Source organism: Sebastes fasciatus, chromosome 11, assembly GCF_043250625.1.
Source record: "Sebastes fasciatus isolate fSebFas1 chromosome 11, fSebFas1.pri, whole genome shotgun sequence".
In the NCBI taxonomy this organism is placed as follows: domain Eukaryota; kingdom Metazoa; phylum Chordata; class Actinopteri; order Perciformes; family Sebastidae; genus Sebastes; species Sebastes fasciatus.
In genome coordinates this window covers 19082318-19095440 of record NC_133805.1, presented here as the reverse complement: position 1 = coordinate 19095440, position 13123 = coordinate 19082318, and the positions used below count along the sequence as shown (strand labels likewise).

General features: G+C 41.3%; 1 protein-coding gene across 3 annotated transcripts in view; it reads left to right on the top strand.

Annotated features, from left to right (window-relative positions):
* The window catches only part of bcl2b (BCL2 apoptosis regulator b), a 30995-nt gene extending 18459 nt beyond the window's left edge, over positions 1–12536 (top strand). Inside the window, exons 2-3 of one of the 3 annotated variants that reach the window (XR_012595876.1) lie at positions 8902–10242; positions 10477–12536. Coding sequence is in view for 1 of the 3 variants with exons in the window: in XM_074651360.1 (XP_074507461.1) it covers positions 8902–9039 (138 nt within the window). In the remaining 2 variants the exon portion in view is untranslated. Of the gene's footprint in view, positions 1–8901 lie in introns of all 3 variants that reach the window. The other 2 variants (XR_012595875.1, XM_074651360.1) reach the window with 2 other exon arrangements.
* The last annotated feature ends 587 nt before the right edge of the window (positions 12537–13123 follow it).

The window sequence follows — 13123 nt, the reverse complement described above, 5'->3', positions numbered from 1 at the left end:
GCAGGCTCACTCCCACGAGAGAGAACGTGCTGTTTTGTAAACACACAAATGCTGCTGCTGCTACTGCTGCTGCTGCTATTGACGTACATTTGAATATTTATGAGCCTTTAGGGTAGCATCCAACGTCAAAACTGTTTCTCCTTTACGGTCGAGTCCAATGAAAGTACATTGCCAAGTGCGAAACCTGAGTCTTCAAATGACACTCAAAGCGAAAGCTAATTAAAAAGGTTTCCCATTTCTTTTGTTTAACGGCTGGATTTACTTTTTATCAGACAGACTGATGTTACTCCGTAGTTACCACATTGTCTAGCCATTTAAAAGGCTGTTAATTCACTGGGTGAATTTATAGGACTATTTAAAAAAGCGTTATATTTAAAAGGCTTTATATTGTTAAAGGAGGTGGTGTGTCAATGTCAAGGTTTTTGTAAAGATGTACTTCATGGTTTAGTTTGAAGAATTATTCATCTCTTCTACGAGGTGGTTTAATGTCTCCCAAGCAGTTTTATAGCTCCCTGTGCCAACATAAAAATACATAATGAAATTAATTATCATGCATTGGATTAGGGCTGCATTTAATAATTATTTTTATTTTGGATTAATCCGATGATTAGCCTATTTTCTTGATTGTTTGGTCTATACAATGTCAGAAAATACTAGGAAGGGCCCATTACAAGATCCCAGAGCCCAAGTTGACATCCTAAACAGTCCAAAGACCTTCAATTTAGCTAGTATGCTTATTTGCTTTCTGGCAAAAAGGTAGATGAGAAAATCGATGCCACTATCTTGTCTGCCTGTAAACTGACGTTAGCTAAATATAAATCTACAGCCAGCAGCCTGTTTGCATATCTTAGCATAGAGACTTGAAATAACACAAAACCGTTAGCTTGGCTATATCCGAAGGTAACAAAACCGCCTACTAGCACTTCTAACGCTCACTAATTAACACATATACTGGTACACATATATCTTGTTCATTTAATCTGTACAAAAAAACGAGTGGAAAAATGTCAATTAGCCATTTACAGGAGGTTTCTTGACTGGGACCAGTAACTTCCTGGAGTCTTGGCTAATCTGACAAACAAACAAGATTATAACACAGTAATAGTGAGATTTAGAGGTGCTGGTGGAGAAGAGTGGGTTGCTCGACTCTTCAGTGAGGGTGCTCTGAAATATAGGGTTTCGCATTAATGTGCCGTTCGCCACAGTTTAATTTCTATTTCAACACCCCTGACACACACGCGCACACACGCAGGCTACCAGCTCCGCGACAGATGCAATGTCATTCTGTGTTAAACACAAGGCGAGATATTCAGCTCAAGGGATATTAAGGTTCACAAGCCTGCCCACGTAAACACACCTCGATATAGAATTTCACAGAGCTATGCCAGGGACAGGGCTTATACACGAGCAGCACACCACAGACACAGGTTTGTGCTTTTCAGCCTCAGATTCTGAGGTCACAAACTAAAAATACTGACAGTTTCCAAAACATAGAGCTAATGTTATATGAATGAGCAGAGCGTAGTGTTTGCGTCTCGACCGACCGTGGTGTTCAACGAGAGAGATAAACAGCTGTTTCTATGCACCTCCCCCAGCTGATTTTGAGTGATTATTGTGAATGCTCTGATCAATAAATGTAGCCTTAACAAATAATGCTTTTTGTTTTGTGCTGACAATTTTGTTTAGTTTCTCTAGCACCTCAGTGTTGTCCAATGTGCTTCAGGCACTGTGGATTTTTGATGCGTTTCCGCGACTTTTTCTCCCCCTTACTCGCTGGAAATCCGCCGTCAAACTCATGTGCGCGCACATTTTGACTCAAAAAACCCACTCAATAAAATCTATTCTAAGGCATTAAAAATTATTAATAAACCACAGGAATTTCTTGGGGGTGCTGTGGCTATCCTAGGGGTAGCTTCAGCGTCCTCAAGTCCCTCCCTGGCGCCGCCTATGATGGAAAGAGCCAGGCTAGCTTTGTGCAAAGCTAAGCTTACCGTCTGCTGGTGGTAGCTTTGTTTTTAACTGACAAACATGAGAGCGGTATCAGTTTTGTCTTCTAACTTTCTGCCAGAAAGTGAATAAGCATTTCCACAAAATGTTGAACCATCGACTAATTGATTAATAGACTAATCGTTTCAGCTCTAAGTGTAGGCCTATGTGTTTTAAATCAAGGATGCTACTCAGGGATTTAAACAAGCATTATTGTTTTGTTAGTTGTCGTGTCGTGATTGGGCGTATTTCCCAGATTTGTACAGCTTTCCTCCCAGTTTGCCATCATCACTTGGCCGCGAGGTTGTTGTTTCCGAGTATTGCAGTATTGTCACGGTGTATTGAAGGGCTCAGTGTCCTCAGCTCCAAGCTGTTTGGCCGTGCTGACACAGGGGGATTCACCCGGTAATGAGTATTGCAAGAAACTCCTCCGTCATCTCATTTTGGCTGGACCAGTCGATGGATGACACTCCAGGGACTTGATCGAACCTGACTGACCTTGCTGCCAGACGAGAGGCTGCTGTCCTGTCACCTATTGTGTCTGCAGAGGGGTATTTTTTTATTTGTGCATCCGTGTATGCATTCATACATAAAAAAAATAATATATACACACATGAAAGAGAGAGATATTAGTGTATATTTGGATCAAAACACATCAATTACAAAGGACATTAATGCCTTCCTTGCATTTTTTCTCCTTCTATCTCCCATTACTCTCCTTTGGATCCTGAAATGGGAGTTTTGTTTGACTTTAATTAGCGGTGGAGAAGTCTGCATGAAGCTCATTAGAAAATCAAAGAGGGGCGGCAGCAGCTGCAGCGTATGCAATATTATACTCACGTTACTATGTGAATGCTTAGGAAATAAACAGAGCGTGGGGAGATGCTCGGTTTAGAGGTGAATATAGCAGCGAAGCCACAACAGGCACTTTAATTACAAGTTGAACTTTAACCCACATCCCTTTCTCTCAGTCTCCGTCTGACCGCAATTACCCACAGAAACGTCCCAAAACAGAGATGACTGCCTAATCATTTTTCTGTTTTGGCAAAGCGCTGCTTGGTTTTTTTTTAAACGGAGCTAGCCAAGCGCCACAAGATGACTCATTATCTTGCACACAAGTCGAGGGATCATTCCCAAAAGCAGGGGGATACCCAAAGGAACTGGCAAATGTTTGGCATTTCCTGTTGCTCTTAAGATAGCGTAAGGCCATCCGAGGATGACAACAGTGTAAAAAAAAATATCTTTGTGCTCATGAGAAAGACTGAGCAAAAACCCAGAGGTCTAAATCATGTGAAAAACAAATCAGAGGTCGAGACAGGCTCTCTCCTGCTGGTGGGAAAAGAAAATCATGTGTGAAGCTTCCAGCCGGGGTAACCATGACACTCAGGCAGCGAGTTGCCACCCCATGGCTGAGTACGGGATCCTCTCAAGTCTGACTCCTTTCCTCTGTATGTGTCTCTCCGAGGGATTCATTGTGTGCAGTAAAAACGAAGTGAAGGGAGTGTGTAAACCTGGCCAGGCATTTTCCCATTGGATTCTTGGCTTCCGTAGGGCGGCTGTGACCTTTTATAAAGCCATTGATCCAAAAAATGAATACTGTGGAGAGCTGCAGCCTGGACTTTATGTCCCAGATGCACACCTGCTGCCGGTGGCAGATGGTTTGCTGCAGGGCAGTGAGATGAGTTTTTGAGGATTATAGAGTCTTTTGTTGATGTGATGAATGCAGATGTTTTGTCCTTTCCTGTCCCTGCAAACTTTCTGTTTCTCTTTGCCAGCTGCTTATTATTATTTTCTTCAAAAGGCTCAGATTTTTCATAATGACAGAGGAAAAAGAAAGAAGGGAGAGGAAGGGAAAAAATAGAAAGTACTGTACCGAGGTTTGTTTTTCACACTCATCACATGGTTGAGGCAGCACTGCTTGCTACGGTGTGGGTGAAAAAAGTTCAAGGAGCATGCCTCAGTCTCATGATATCCACCTGACACCCTTCCTCCCTCCCACCAGCTCTCCCTTGGGTCAGTCTGGAGTTATTACCGTCCGTGTCCTTGTGGGATTCTTTTAAACATCCATCACCGCTCTTATGAACCTCTTACCGTAATTGGCCCACTTTTGTTTCCGACTTAAATCTAATGCCGAGCGTCTGGGACATACTGAGGACACGCATCATGAGTTTGCCATTTTGTCAGTCAGTCACATGCATTTACTGCTGGACCTGGTGGCTGGTTTGTGTTGTTGCCTCAGCGAACTGTTATTTTCCTGGAGTAGGTGGAAAAAAAAAAAGACTGAGGCTGTGTTTTTGCCAGCTAACACATTCCCCTCAGCTGGAGGTCTGACTGAAGAGCTTGTTCTCTAATTAATACCTGAATCCTGGAGAGGAGGAGGGAGGGAGGGGATCATTGCTGAAAGACAGGGCTTGTTCACAGTTCTCTAGAATAAAGCCATCTGACATTTGGCTCTCCATTTTTAGCTATGCTAGAAGCATGCCCAGTGCTTAATTTGTAAACCAGGAGATGCGGGAACACAGAGAGGTTGCTGATCCGGCGGGTTTGGGATAGAAAAATGTCACAGAATGCATCAAACAACGCTATGTGCAGCGCACTTATCAGTGGGCAACTCCGAGTCTGGAAAGTGAAACCAATGTGGAAGTGCCTTAAACAGCCAGCAGGGGGCGACTCCTCTGGTTGCAAAAAGAAGTCTGATTGTATAGAAAAATGAACCTACTTCTCACTTGATTTATTACCTCAGTAAACATTGTAAATATGATTTTATAGTCTCAATCGCTAGTTTCAAGTCTTCTTCAATACAGCATGATGTTCATTTAGTAAATTATGATCCCATTTAGAGTCAAATAGACCATAAAGCAGGGGATGCTTTAGGGCGTGGCTACCTAGTGATTGACAGGTCGCTACCACTGTGTTGTCCTATCTGGGAGTTGTCCGTGTTTTCGTCTTACAACTTTAACCCTTTCACAGTGTGTTTTCAGTTCAAGAAAGTTAATTATAACATTTTGGTCGCCTAAAAATGTCTTATTCAGCGTTCGGTTGTACTTAGCTCCACCCTCTCTTGTCACTTCTGGTTGCAAAAGACCAAGATGGTGACGGCCAAAATGCTGAACTTGAGGCTTCAAAATGGCAGTCCACAAACCAATGAGTGACATCACGGTGACTGCGTCCACTTCTTAGACTATGGCACTGATAGATAATATTGTTAGATCTTCTGATATGACAATGGAGCTGAGTAAACACAATGCATACAACGATGGGAATTATAATTGACCATACTCATTTCATCAAACAAAACAAACGCCCTCTAGCTGTGGGGCTTACAGTAATATATACATACAGTACCCTGTAGGCTATACACAGTACATTTAGGGCTGTACCCATATATTTGACGATAACAGAATCCTTAAAAAAACGAATGCCTATAATTAAACTGAAAGATACGTCATGAAGGCATAAAAATAGCAGGACATTACAAGGACATTCCACGTTTCATGCGAATGCATTTTTGCCTTTTTGCATGTCATTTGTACGCCACGCAACAAAACTACGGTAATGGTTGCAGTTAGGTTTATGCAACAAAACCACCTAGTTAGGTTTAGGAAACGCATCATGGTTGGGCTTAAAATAAGTACAGAAACAACGTAACAGAAGTACAGAAAAATTAAAAATCACTCAACAACACTTTGGGGCATGAACATTGGTCTCGAACACCAGTCTCTGTGAAGGTCCTGTGTTTGTTGGACCCATCCAACTCCCCTCCCACCCACCATAAGCTGTCTTTCTCATGTTACATTTACATTGTAGTCGATACAGACTACATGGCGTTATTGCATGCAAAATGACTTGCAAATACCGTGTCGTTCATACGCCATTTAGTGCGACTGGTCTGGTAATAACTTTGAAGACCCTGCAAAACTAATGCTATCAGCCTCAGCTGTACTTTGTGTTTAGTGCTATTAGCACATATTAGCATGCTGATATGCTGAACTGTAATGGTAAACATCATACCTGCCTAGAATTAGCCTGTTGGCGTTGCCATTGTGTGCATGTTAGCATGTCGACATTAGCATCTAGCTCAAAGCACATGAGTTCAGTCTCACAGAGTCTTGTTTTTGGCCCTGGATAATTAAAAACGCTCCTCTGCAAGAAAGGAAATGCCATGTGGTTAAAGATATTGCCGGCTGATTTAAAAGTGCAGTGTGTATTGACACCAGAGGGACTTAAGTGGGAAGAAACTGCTGATCCTTCCTCCTCTGTGTCATCGACTGGCCCCCGGCCTCAGGAATGCGACAGGACGGGAAGGGAGGAGAGGGAAACAGGAAATACTTTTGTCTCCCCACAGCACTTCAGAATGAATGTCTCCCTTTTTAAATCCTGTGTGGGCTTATGTTTGATAAAAAGGAAACTGAATATTAAAATGTGACACAAAGAGTATAATGACCCAGTTTTGCTTTTAGATCAAGGTCGAATAAAACGTGTGTATTCCAGTTAGAGTTACACAAAACATAATTACTGTAGGTAAATTGAGTTAAATCAAGACTGATTAAAATAGAATGATGAGAGATTCCCATGGGAACTGACACAGTGATGTTGGAGTGAATTAAACTTAACAATTCACCATTGTCCACAGATAGGTCAAGTTACAGCTAAAAACAGGCATCAAAGGGGCTCAAATGTAAAGCTTCACTACAATGTGGTTAGCTTCACAACAAAAGAGTTGATATATAATAGGAAACTGCTGATGTATCCTCTCTTAAAGCGCTCTAAAACACACTCTATTCTGGTCGGGTTCAAGATAATCTACTTGTGTGTGTGTGTGTGTGTGGGAGAGCGAGGAGCTTAGCACCATGACTTCCTGTCCAGCTGTTCCTGCTGTCACTACATGAGCAGATGTCTGTATTTCCTCATCGAAGACACACACCCGTGGTATCTGCTCCACGGACCTCACATACACATTCTCAATGTATAACAGACCTCTTTTAAAAAAACTCCTGTTAGCAGCAGAAAGCAGAGCACCCTCTGAGTAACATTAATATATTTATGCGTGAGTGCTGCAAGCGTTCATCCACATGCTGAAAAAAACAAACACCCAAAATCTGTTGACGTGCAGTTGCGAATGAGCTCTTTTTTGGTGATTCCCATGTTTGTCTAGTGTGTGTTTCTGGGCGTGTTGTGTCTCTCTGCATGAACGCCGTCTGAGTAGGAGTGTGTGTGTGTGTGAGCGGTGAACATTAATGGATCTGCTTGCAGCATGGGTGTAATAACACTCTATTTCCACCCATATTTGGTGGTGGCCAAGGGATTTACATCTTAAAAGGTTCAGTTCACCCAAATTTCTTACATCTAGTCGTGCAGATAAGTTTTATTCGTCAGATTTTGAGCCATCTACCCCTAAGACTTCTGCTGCCAGGTGATAACAGCATTTAAAAATTACATTTAATAAATTCAGAAGCAACTTTTTTTTCCCACAAAAGTAGTTCCACAGTGTTCTGTGGATTATGTAACCTGGGTGCTGTTGTTGGACAGAAATGTTATTTTTTAAATTAATTTAACATCATTTTTCACCTCCATCGTCAAATCTCAAATGCGGATATGTGAAGTGAAAGCAAAACTATCTGTATGGCTAGAAACCACCATCAGAAAGTGAAACAAATATATTGTCTGGTGAACCAATCCTTAAAATGATATGGCTATATTTTTCTTATTACTACTACGTAGTGTGGGCTGTGTAGTCAAAGCCTGATAAAGCATACTGTATTCCTCTGTGTCGTAAAGCTCCAAACACTATTAAAACTATTAAAACTAGGGCTGTCAAAGTTAACGCCATATTAACGCGTTAACGCAAATTCGTTTTAACGCCACTAATTTCTTTAACGCATTAACGCAATTGATATTTCGGAGGTTGAAGAGGGCTCAACAAAGCTAGAGTGAAGATACTGATATAGCTGTTGTTGCCTGTTGGGCTTGAATGTGCCATGTTCTTATTTGAGCATATGCTAAATGCAGTACCTGTGAGGGTTTCTGGACACTATTTGTCATTGTTTTGTGTTGGTAATTGATTTTCAATAATAAATATATACATACATTTGTATAAAGCAGGCATATTTGCCCACAAGAGTATTAAATACTTGACAAATCTCCCTTTAAAGTACATTTTGTACCAACATTTGCGATTAATCACGATTATTACACGGCTGTGTTGAATACTCGATCCTGATTGGTCAATCACGGCGTTCTGGGGTCTATAAGTTCTGTATAACAGACCGTTGCTATGTATAACAGATCGTTGCTATGGGTGCAGCTCTGATGTCGGACTCCGGCGGACCTTTTTTGTGTCAAAATACTGATTTCCTAAGTAAGTAGCCGTGTAATAAGCAGGATAATGTACAGCTAGCAGGTCATTGTTGTGAATGAATCCCCTTCGATGAGAGACAACAGCATCGCCCTGTCGGGGATTCTTTCACAATAATGACCGGATCGCTGTACATTATCCCTTACTTAATTATGGACAACCATACGATTAATCGCGATCAAATATTTTAATCGATTGACAGCCCTATTAAAAACACATCAATGAGTCACACTATTGCACTCGGTGTTCCTTCATTTCAATGATTATGGGCATTGTAGTTTATTTTGAGTCAGTCCCACTCGCTGCTGTAAATACTAACTATAGAGCACCAAATGTGTATTAATCCACAACTGAAAATAGTCCCCTACAAATTGACTTCTGTTTATTTAAAAACTACAGTGCTCAGCTGTTTTAGCAAATTACTGAACCTTTTATTATATTTATCTAGTAGACTCCTCCCATCAAATAACCAGCTGACGCAAGAACACACACATGGGTAAACACACATTCTTTGACAGCCTAATTAACTGTCTGTCTTTGTCTTCCTGTCTCTCCCACAGGATGCCTTTGTGGAGCTGTATGACAGACAGAGGGACTCCCTCTTCAACTGCTCCTGGCCCTCCATCAAGACGGTCTTCGGTCTGGCTGCACTCGGAGCAGCTAGCCTCACCATCGGAGCGTACCTTACGCAGAAGTGAACGAGCCCTCTTTCTACCAGCTAGACTTGATTCCTCAGCCTCCACCTCCTCCTCGTGCCTCTTCTTTTTCCTTTTTTATAGACGCCCCTGACCCCTCAGAGACAACCTTCAGACTCTTCCAAATCTGGCTCTCTTCAAAGCCTTCTCTCACAAAACTCCCTCTTCCTCGCCCCTCCACGTCAAAACAGACACAAATCAAAACAACTGAAGCAACCAGCACATACAGAGCAAAAGGACGTCTTGAAAAGAGGCAGCTTAGATGTAATCACACTAAGCTGAGTACAACCGAGGAGACTAGGAGGTGGCATCAGTGGCATGCATCTTTTTTTCTTTTTTTTTTGTTCTGCCTGCTTCTGTACTAGTTATAGCATGAATGTTGAGTGTTAGTTTAGACGTTGCATGTGTCAGAGCTCATGCAGGACCTCTATTTGGAGGCCTTGGCGATGGGGGTGCAGGGACAATAAGTGATGCCCCACGCCGGAGAGGACGCGGCCGCAGCCCCGCCCCTGCTTGTTAGGGTGAAGAACCCCGTTTGAACTGTGGACTCCAGTTACCCCCCTCTGCAGCCGTCCTTCAAAGGACTTCCTCCACAGAACAGCTGCTCAGAATGTATAATGGAAACAGCCTGCTACAACCAGCGCGGCTTGTGTCTACTGCTTTCACTCCTCAGACAGCTCCAGTGAACTCTGAACACACTGCACCATTATACTCTCCCTGGCCTTTAATATGTAGAGGACGGGCCCGTGGAAGACTGAGATCTGCTGATCTTTCCTTTGCAGAGTTTGAAAGCTCCTCGATTTTTATGTTGGTTTTAATTTTTGCAGCACGCCAAACCCCAAATTGTGTGGTTTTACCGCAGAAAAAAAGAGGCGAATGGAGGAGTGAAAAACATGCCGAAGAAGAAATCTGTCTTTGCAAAAAAATCATATGTTGATGACTATACTGAGAGAAAATGTTGAGAACAGCACAAAAGAGTGAGGTAGAAGTAAAACAAAGCTTCTTAAGAAGGGAGTATGGCCCCTGCACAATGTATCCTCATACAACGGTTGGTAGGATATCTTACGAAAAGCTATTCCGCATTTTCCGTTTTCCTACGAATGTGTCAATATCCGCTCGTTACATGCATATAGTCTTTTCAAAATAAACCTCTGCTTTCACAGGAAACAACTTGGTTTGGTCTAAGCAACAAAACTACTTAGTTAGGTTTAGGAAAAGATCGACTTGGTTAGGTTTAGGAAAAGATTGACTTGGTTAGATTCAGGAAAAGATCGACTTGGTTAGGTTTAGGAAAAGATCGACTTGGTTAGGTTTAGGAAAAGATTGACTTGGTTAGATTCAGGAAAAGATCGACTTGGTTAGGTTTAGGAAAAGATCGACTTGGTTAGGTTTAGGAAAAGATTGACTTGGTTAGATTCAGGAAAAGATCGACTTGGTTAGGTTTAGGAAAAGATTGACTTGGTTAGGTTTAGGAAAAGATTGACTTGGTAAGGTTTAGGAAAAGATTGACTTGGTTAGGTTCAGGAAAAGATTGACTTGGTTTGGTTTAGGAAGAGATCGACTTAGTAAGGTTTAGGAAAAGATTGACTTGGTTAGGTTTAGCAAAAGATCAACTTGGTTTGGCTTAGGCAACAAAACTACTTGGTGTTCGGAAAAGATCGACTTGGTTAGGTTTAAGAAAAGATCGTCGTTTGGGTTAAAATAACTACGCTTCAAATACTTGGTTAGATTTAGGGAACAAAACTACGGAGTTAGATTTAGGAAAAGATCATGGAAGTGGCGTAAAAAAGTGCGGAAGTTATGTGACTCACACGGGATAGAAACACCGGTCTCCTGGGCGAAAGTCCAGTGAAGTCCGAAGTGTTTTTTGACCCACCCATCCATCCCGAACTCCTCCCTACATGGCGTTTGCCGCTCTTTATACTGTACTAATATATATATACACGATTTACAGTGCATTTACCTTTCAAAGGTATAGCTACTAACGGTGTATGAATGATGTTTGAAATGTGCATTCCTCAAGCAAAGCGATGTGAACGAGACTACTCCTCTGCTAAAATTACTCCCCTTTAAAAGGCACCGTCACTGTTCAGCACCAACAACTCTTAAAAGTTCTTTTCTATTTTCTACCACTGTTTCTTACCGCTTTCTTACTCTTAACTCAGTCTTTTTGTGGTCAGATTGTCTGGGTTCACCCAGGCTTCAGAGCTGACCCGGTCAACATGTGTCCTCCAGCTGCTGAGGCCACGCAGCGACTCGGTACCGCTAGAATCCACTCTGACAAAGAGTATGTTGACGTGGACTGAGTAAAACCTGGGATACCGCGGCAGCAGGGTTTCAGTTTAGGGCTAAAGCCAGTGTGTCCCGTGTGCTGGAACCTGAGATGTCCCTTCTCTCCGGTCTGCAAAATGCATTCAGTCATTGATTTGTTTTATCGATGTTTGTCTTGTGTTACAGTCTGATAGATAATTTGGAAAATGCTCACAAGCTCTAAAATATTTTGTTGTACACAGTACTTAGCAAGTCGGTTATGGAAAAGTGATTTTTTTTTTCTTTCTTCTGTCATTAAAAATCTTCTTTGTTGCATGGATGAAAGACAGGCACACTGTCTTCAACACAATACATATGTGTAACCATATTTATAACAGAATAGGGTAGCATATAAGAAAACAAATAACAGCAAAGGACTTGCATTTTTCTATTTATTGAGAGGTACCAGATTTTTTTAACAGTACTTTGATGAAATTGTTTTCACTTTTTCTATTCTATGGAATCACACTGTAACTAAATTTTTTTTCCTGGCTGCTATTATAACAAGAAAGATGTTTTAAAAAAAAAGTGAATTTCTGTGTCGTATTAATATTGGCTTAAGGCTGCTATACTGTCGATTTAACTTTTACTTACAGCTTAAACTGCCACAGATTTACAGTATAGTTCTAGAGAGCTGGAAACCAAAGTTAACTTGTATTAATGTTTAATTTAAAAAAAACAAAAAGTAGCTTAAGGAGAACACACGTCGCTTCACTTCACTGAGTCTATTCAGTGAGGTTTTATATGATCTCTCTGTGGAGGGTTTGTCTAGTGTTACTGTAATACATCAGCTTAACTTTTGTCAGCTTTGTGCTCCCATGATAACTCAGTGCTTATCTGTAAAAATGTTGACCTGCCAGACTTAAACCTTGTCTCAGTTGTCACTATAAACCACCCCATTCTCATTACAGCAGCTCACAGTGTGTGATATTCCTCCTAGTGATGTGTGTGTAAGAGAGACGGTGATTTATGAGCAGGAGTAGGAGCAGTTAAACAGCAATATACTGTAATTTTTATATTCTCTGTGCATATATGAATGTAGGCGCCATGGTTGCTGTACTGTTTTATGTCTATAATCACAAACCTGTAGCACTTAAAAAAAAGTGAATTGTGTTTCTGTTGTTTACTGCTATATCCACGATAAGCTAGCGGGATCATATTGTTCCTAATAAACCAGATTTCTCAAGCAACTGCAGTCCAAGTTCATGTTGCGTTTGCTTTTTATTCTTTTTATCGATTCACAGCTTTGTCTCTGAGCGCACCCGATTCGACTGTTATCAGGCCATTAAATAGGCGTTATCGGTCACTATCAGCAGTATAGATGTGGGTCATTAGGGGCTTACTACGTTGTGAAAGTACGTAAGTGAATGCGAAACTTAAAAGCTACATGTTCTAAAACTTTGCAAAACTATATGAAACGGCAACTAAACTATAACTTCTTTAAGTTTAGGCAACAAAAACGTTTAGGTTTTGGCAACACAACAAAAATTTCTTTAGATTTTGGCACCAAAACCACTTTAAGTTAAGTTTAGGGAAAGGGTTTGGTTTAGAATAACTATGTTTCAAAAATGAAAGCGAAACTTTACACTTCCGAACACAAAGACAACTACACATTGTTGGTTTCACACGGGATGAAAACTAGGAGTGCACCGATACCGATACCGGACCAGATATCGAGCCGATTCTGGCTCAAATAGCTGGATCGGGTATCGGTGACAATGGGGCCGATCTTTTCAATTAACTTATATGTTTATATACTATAGACATTATATACTGC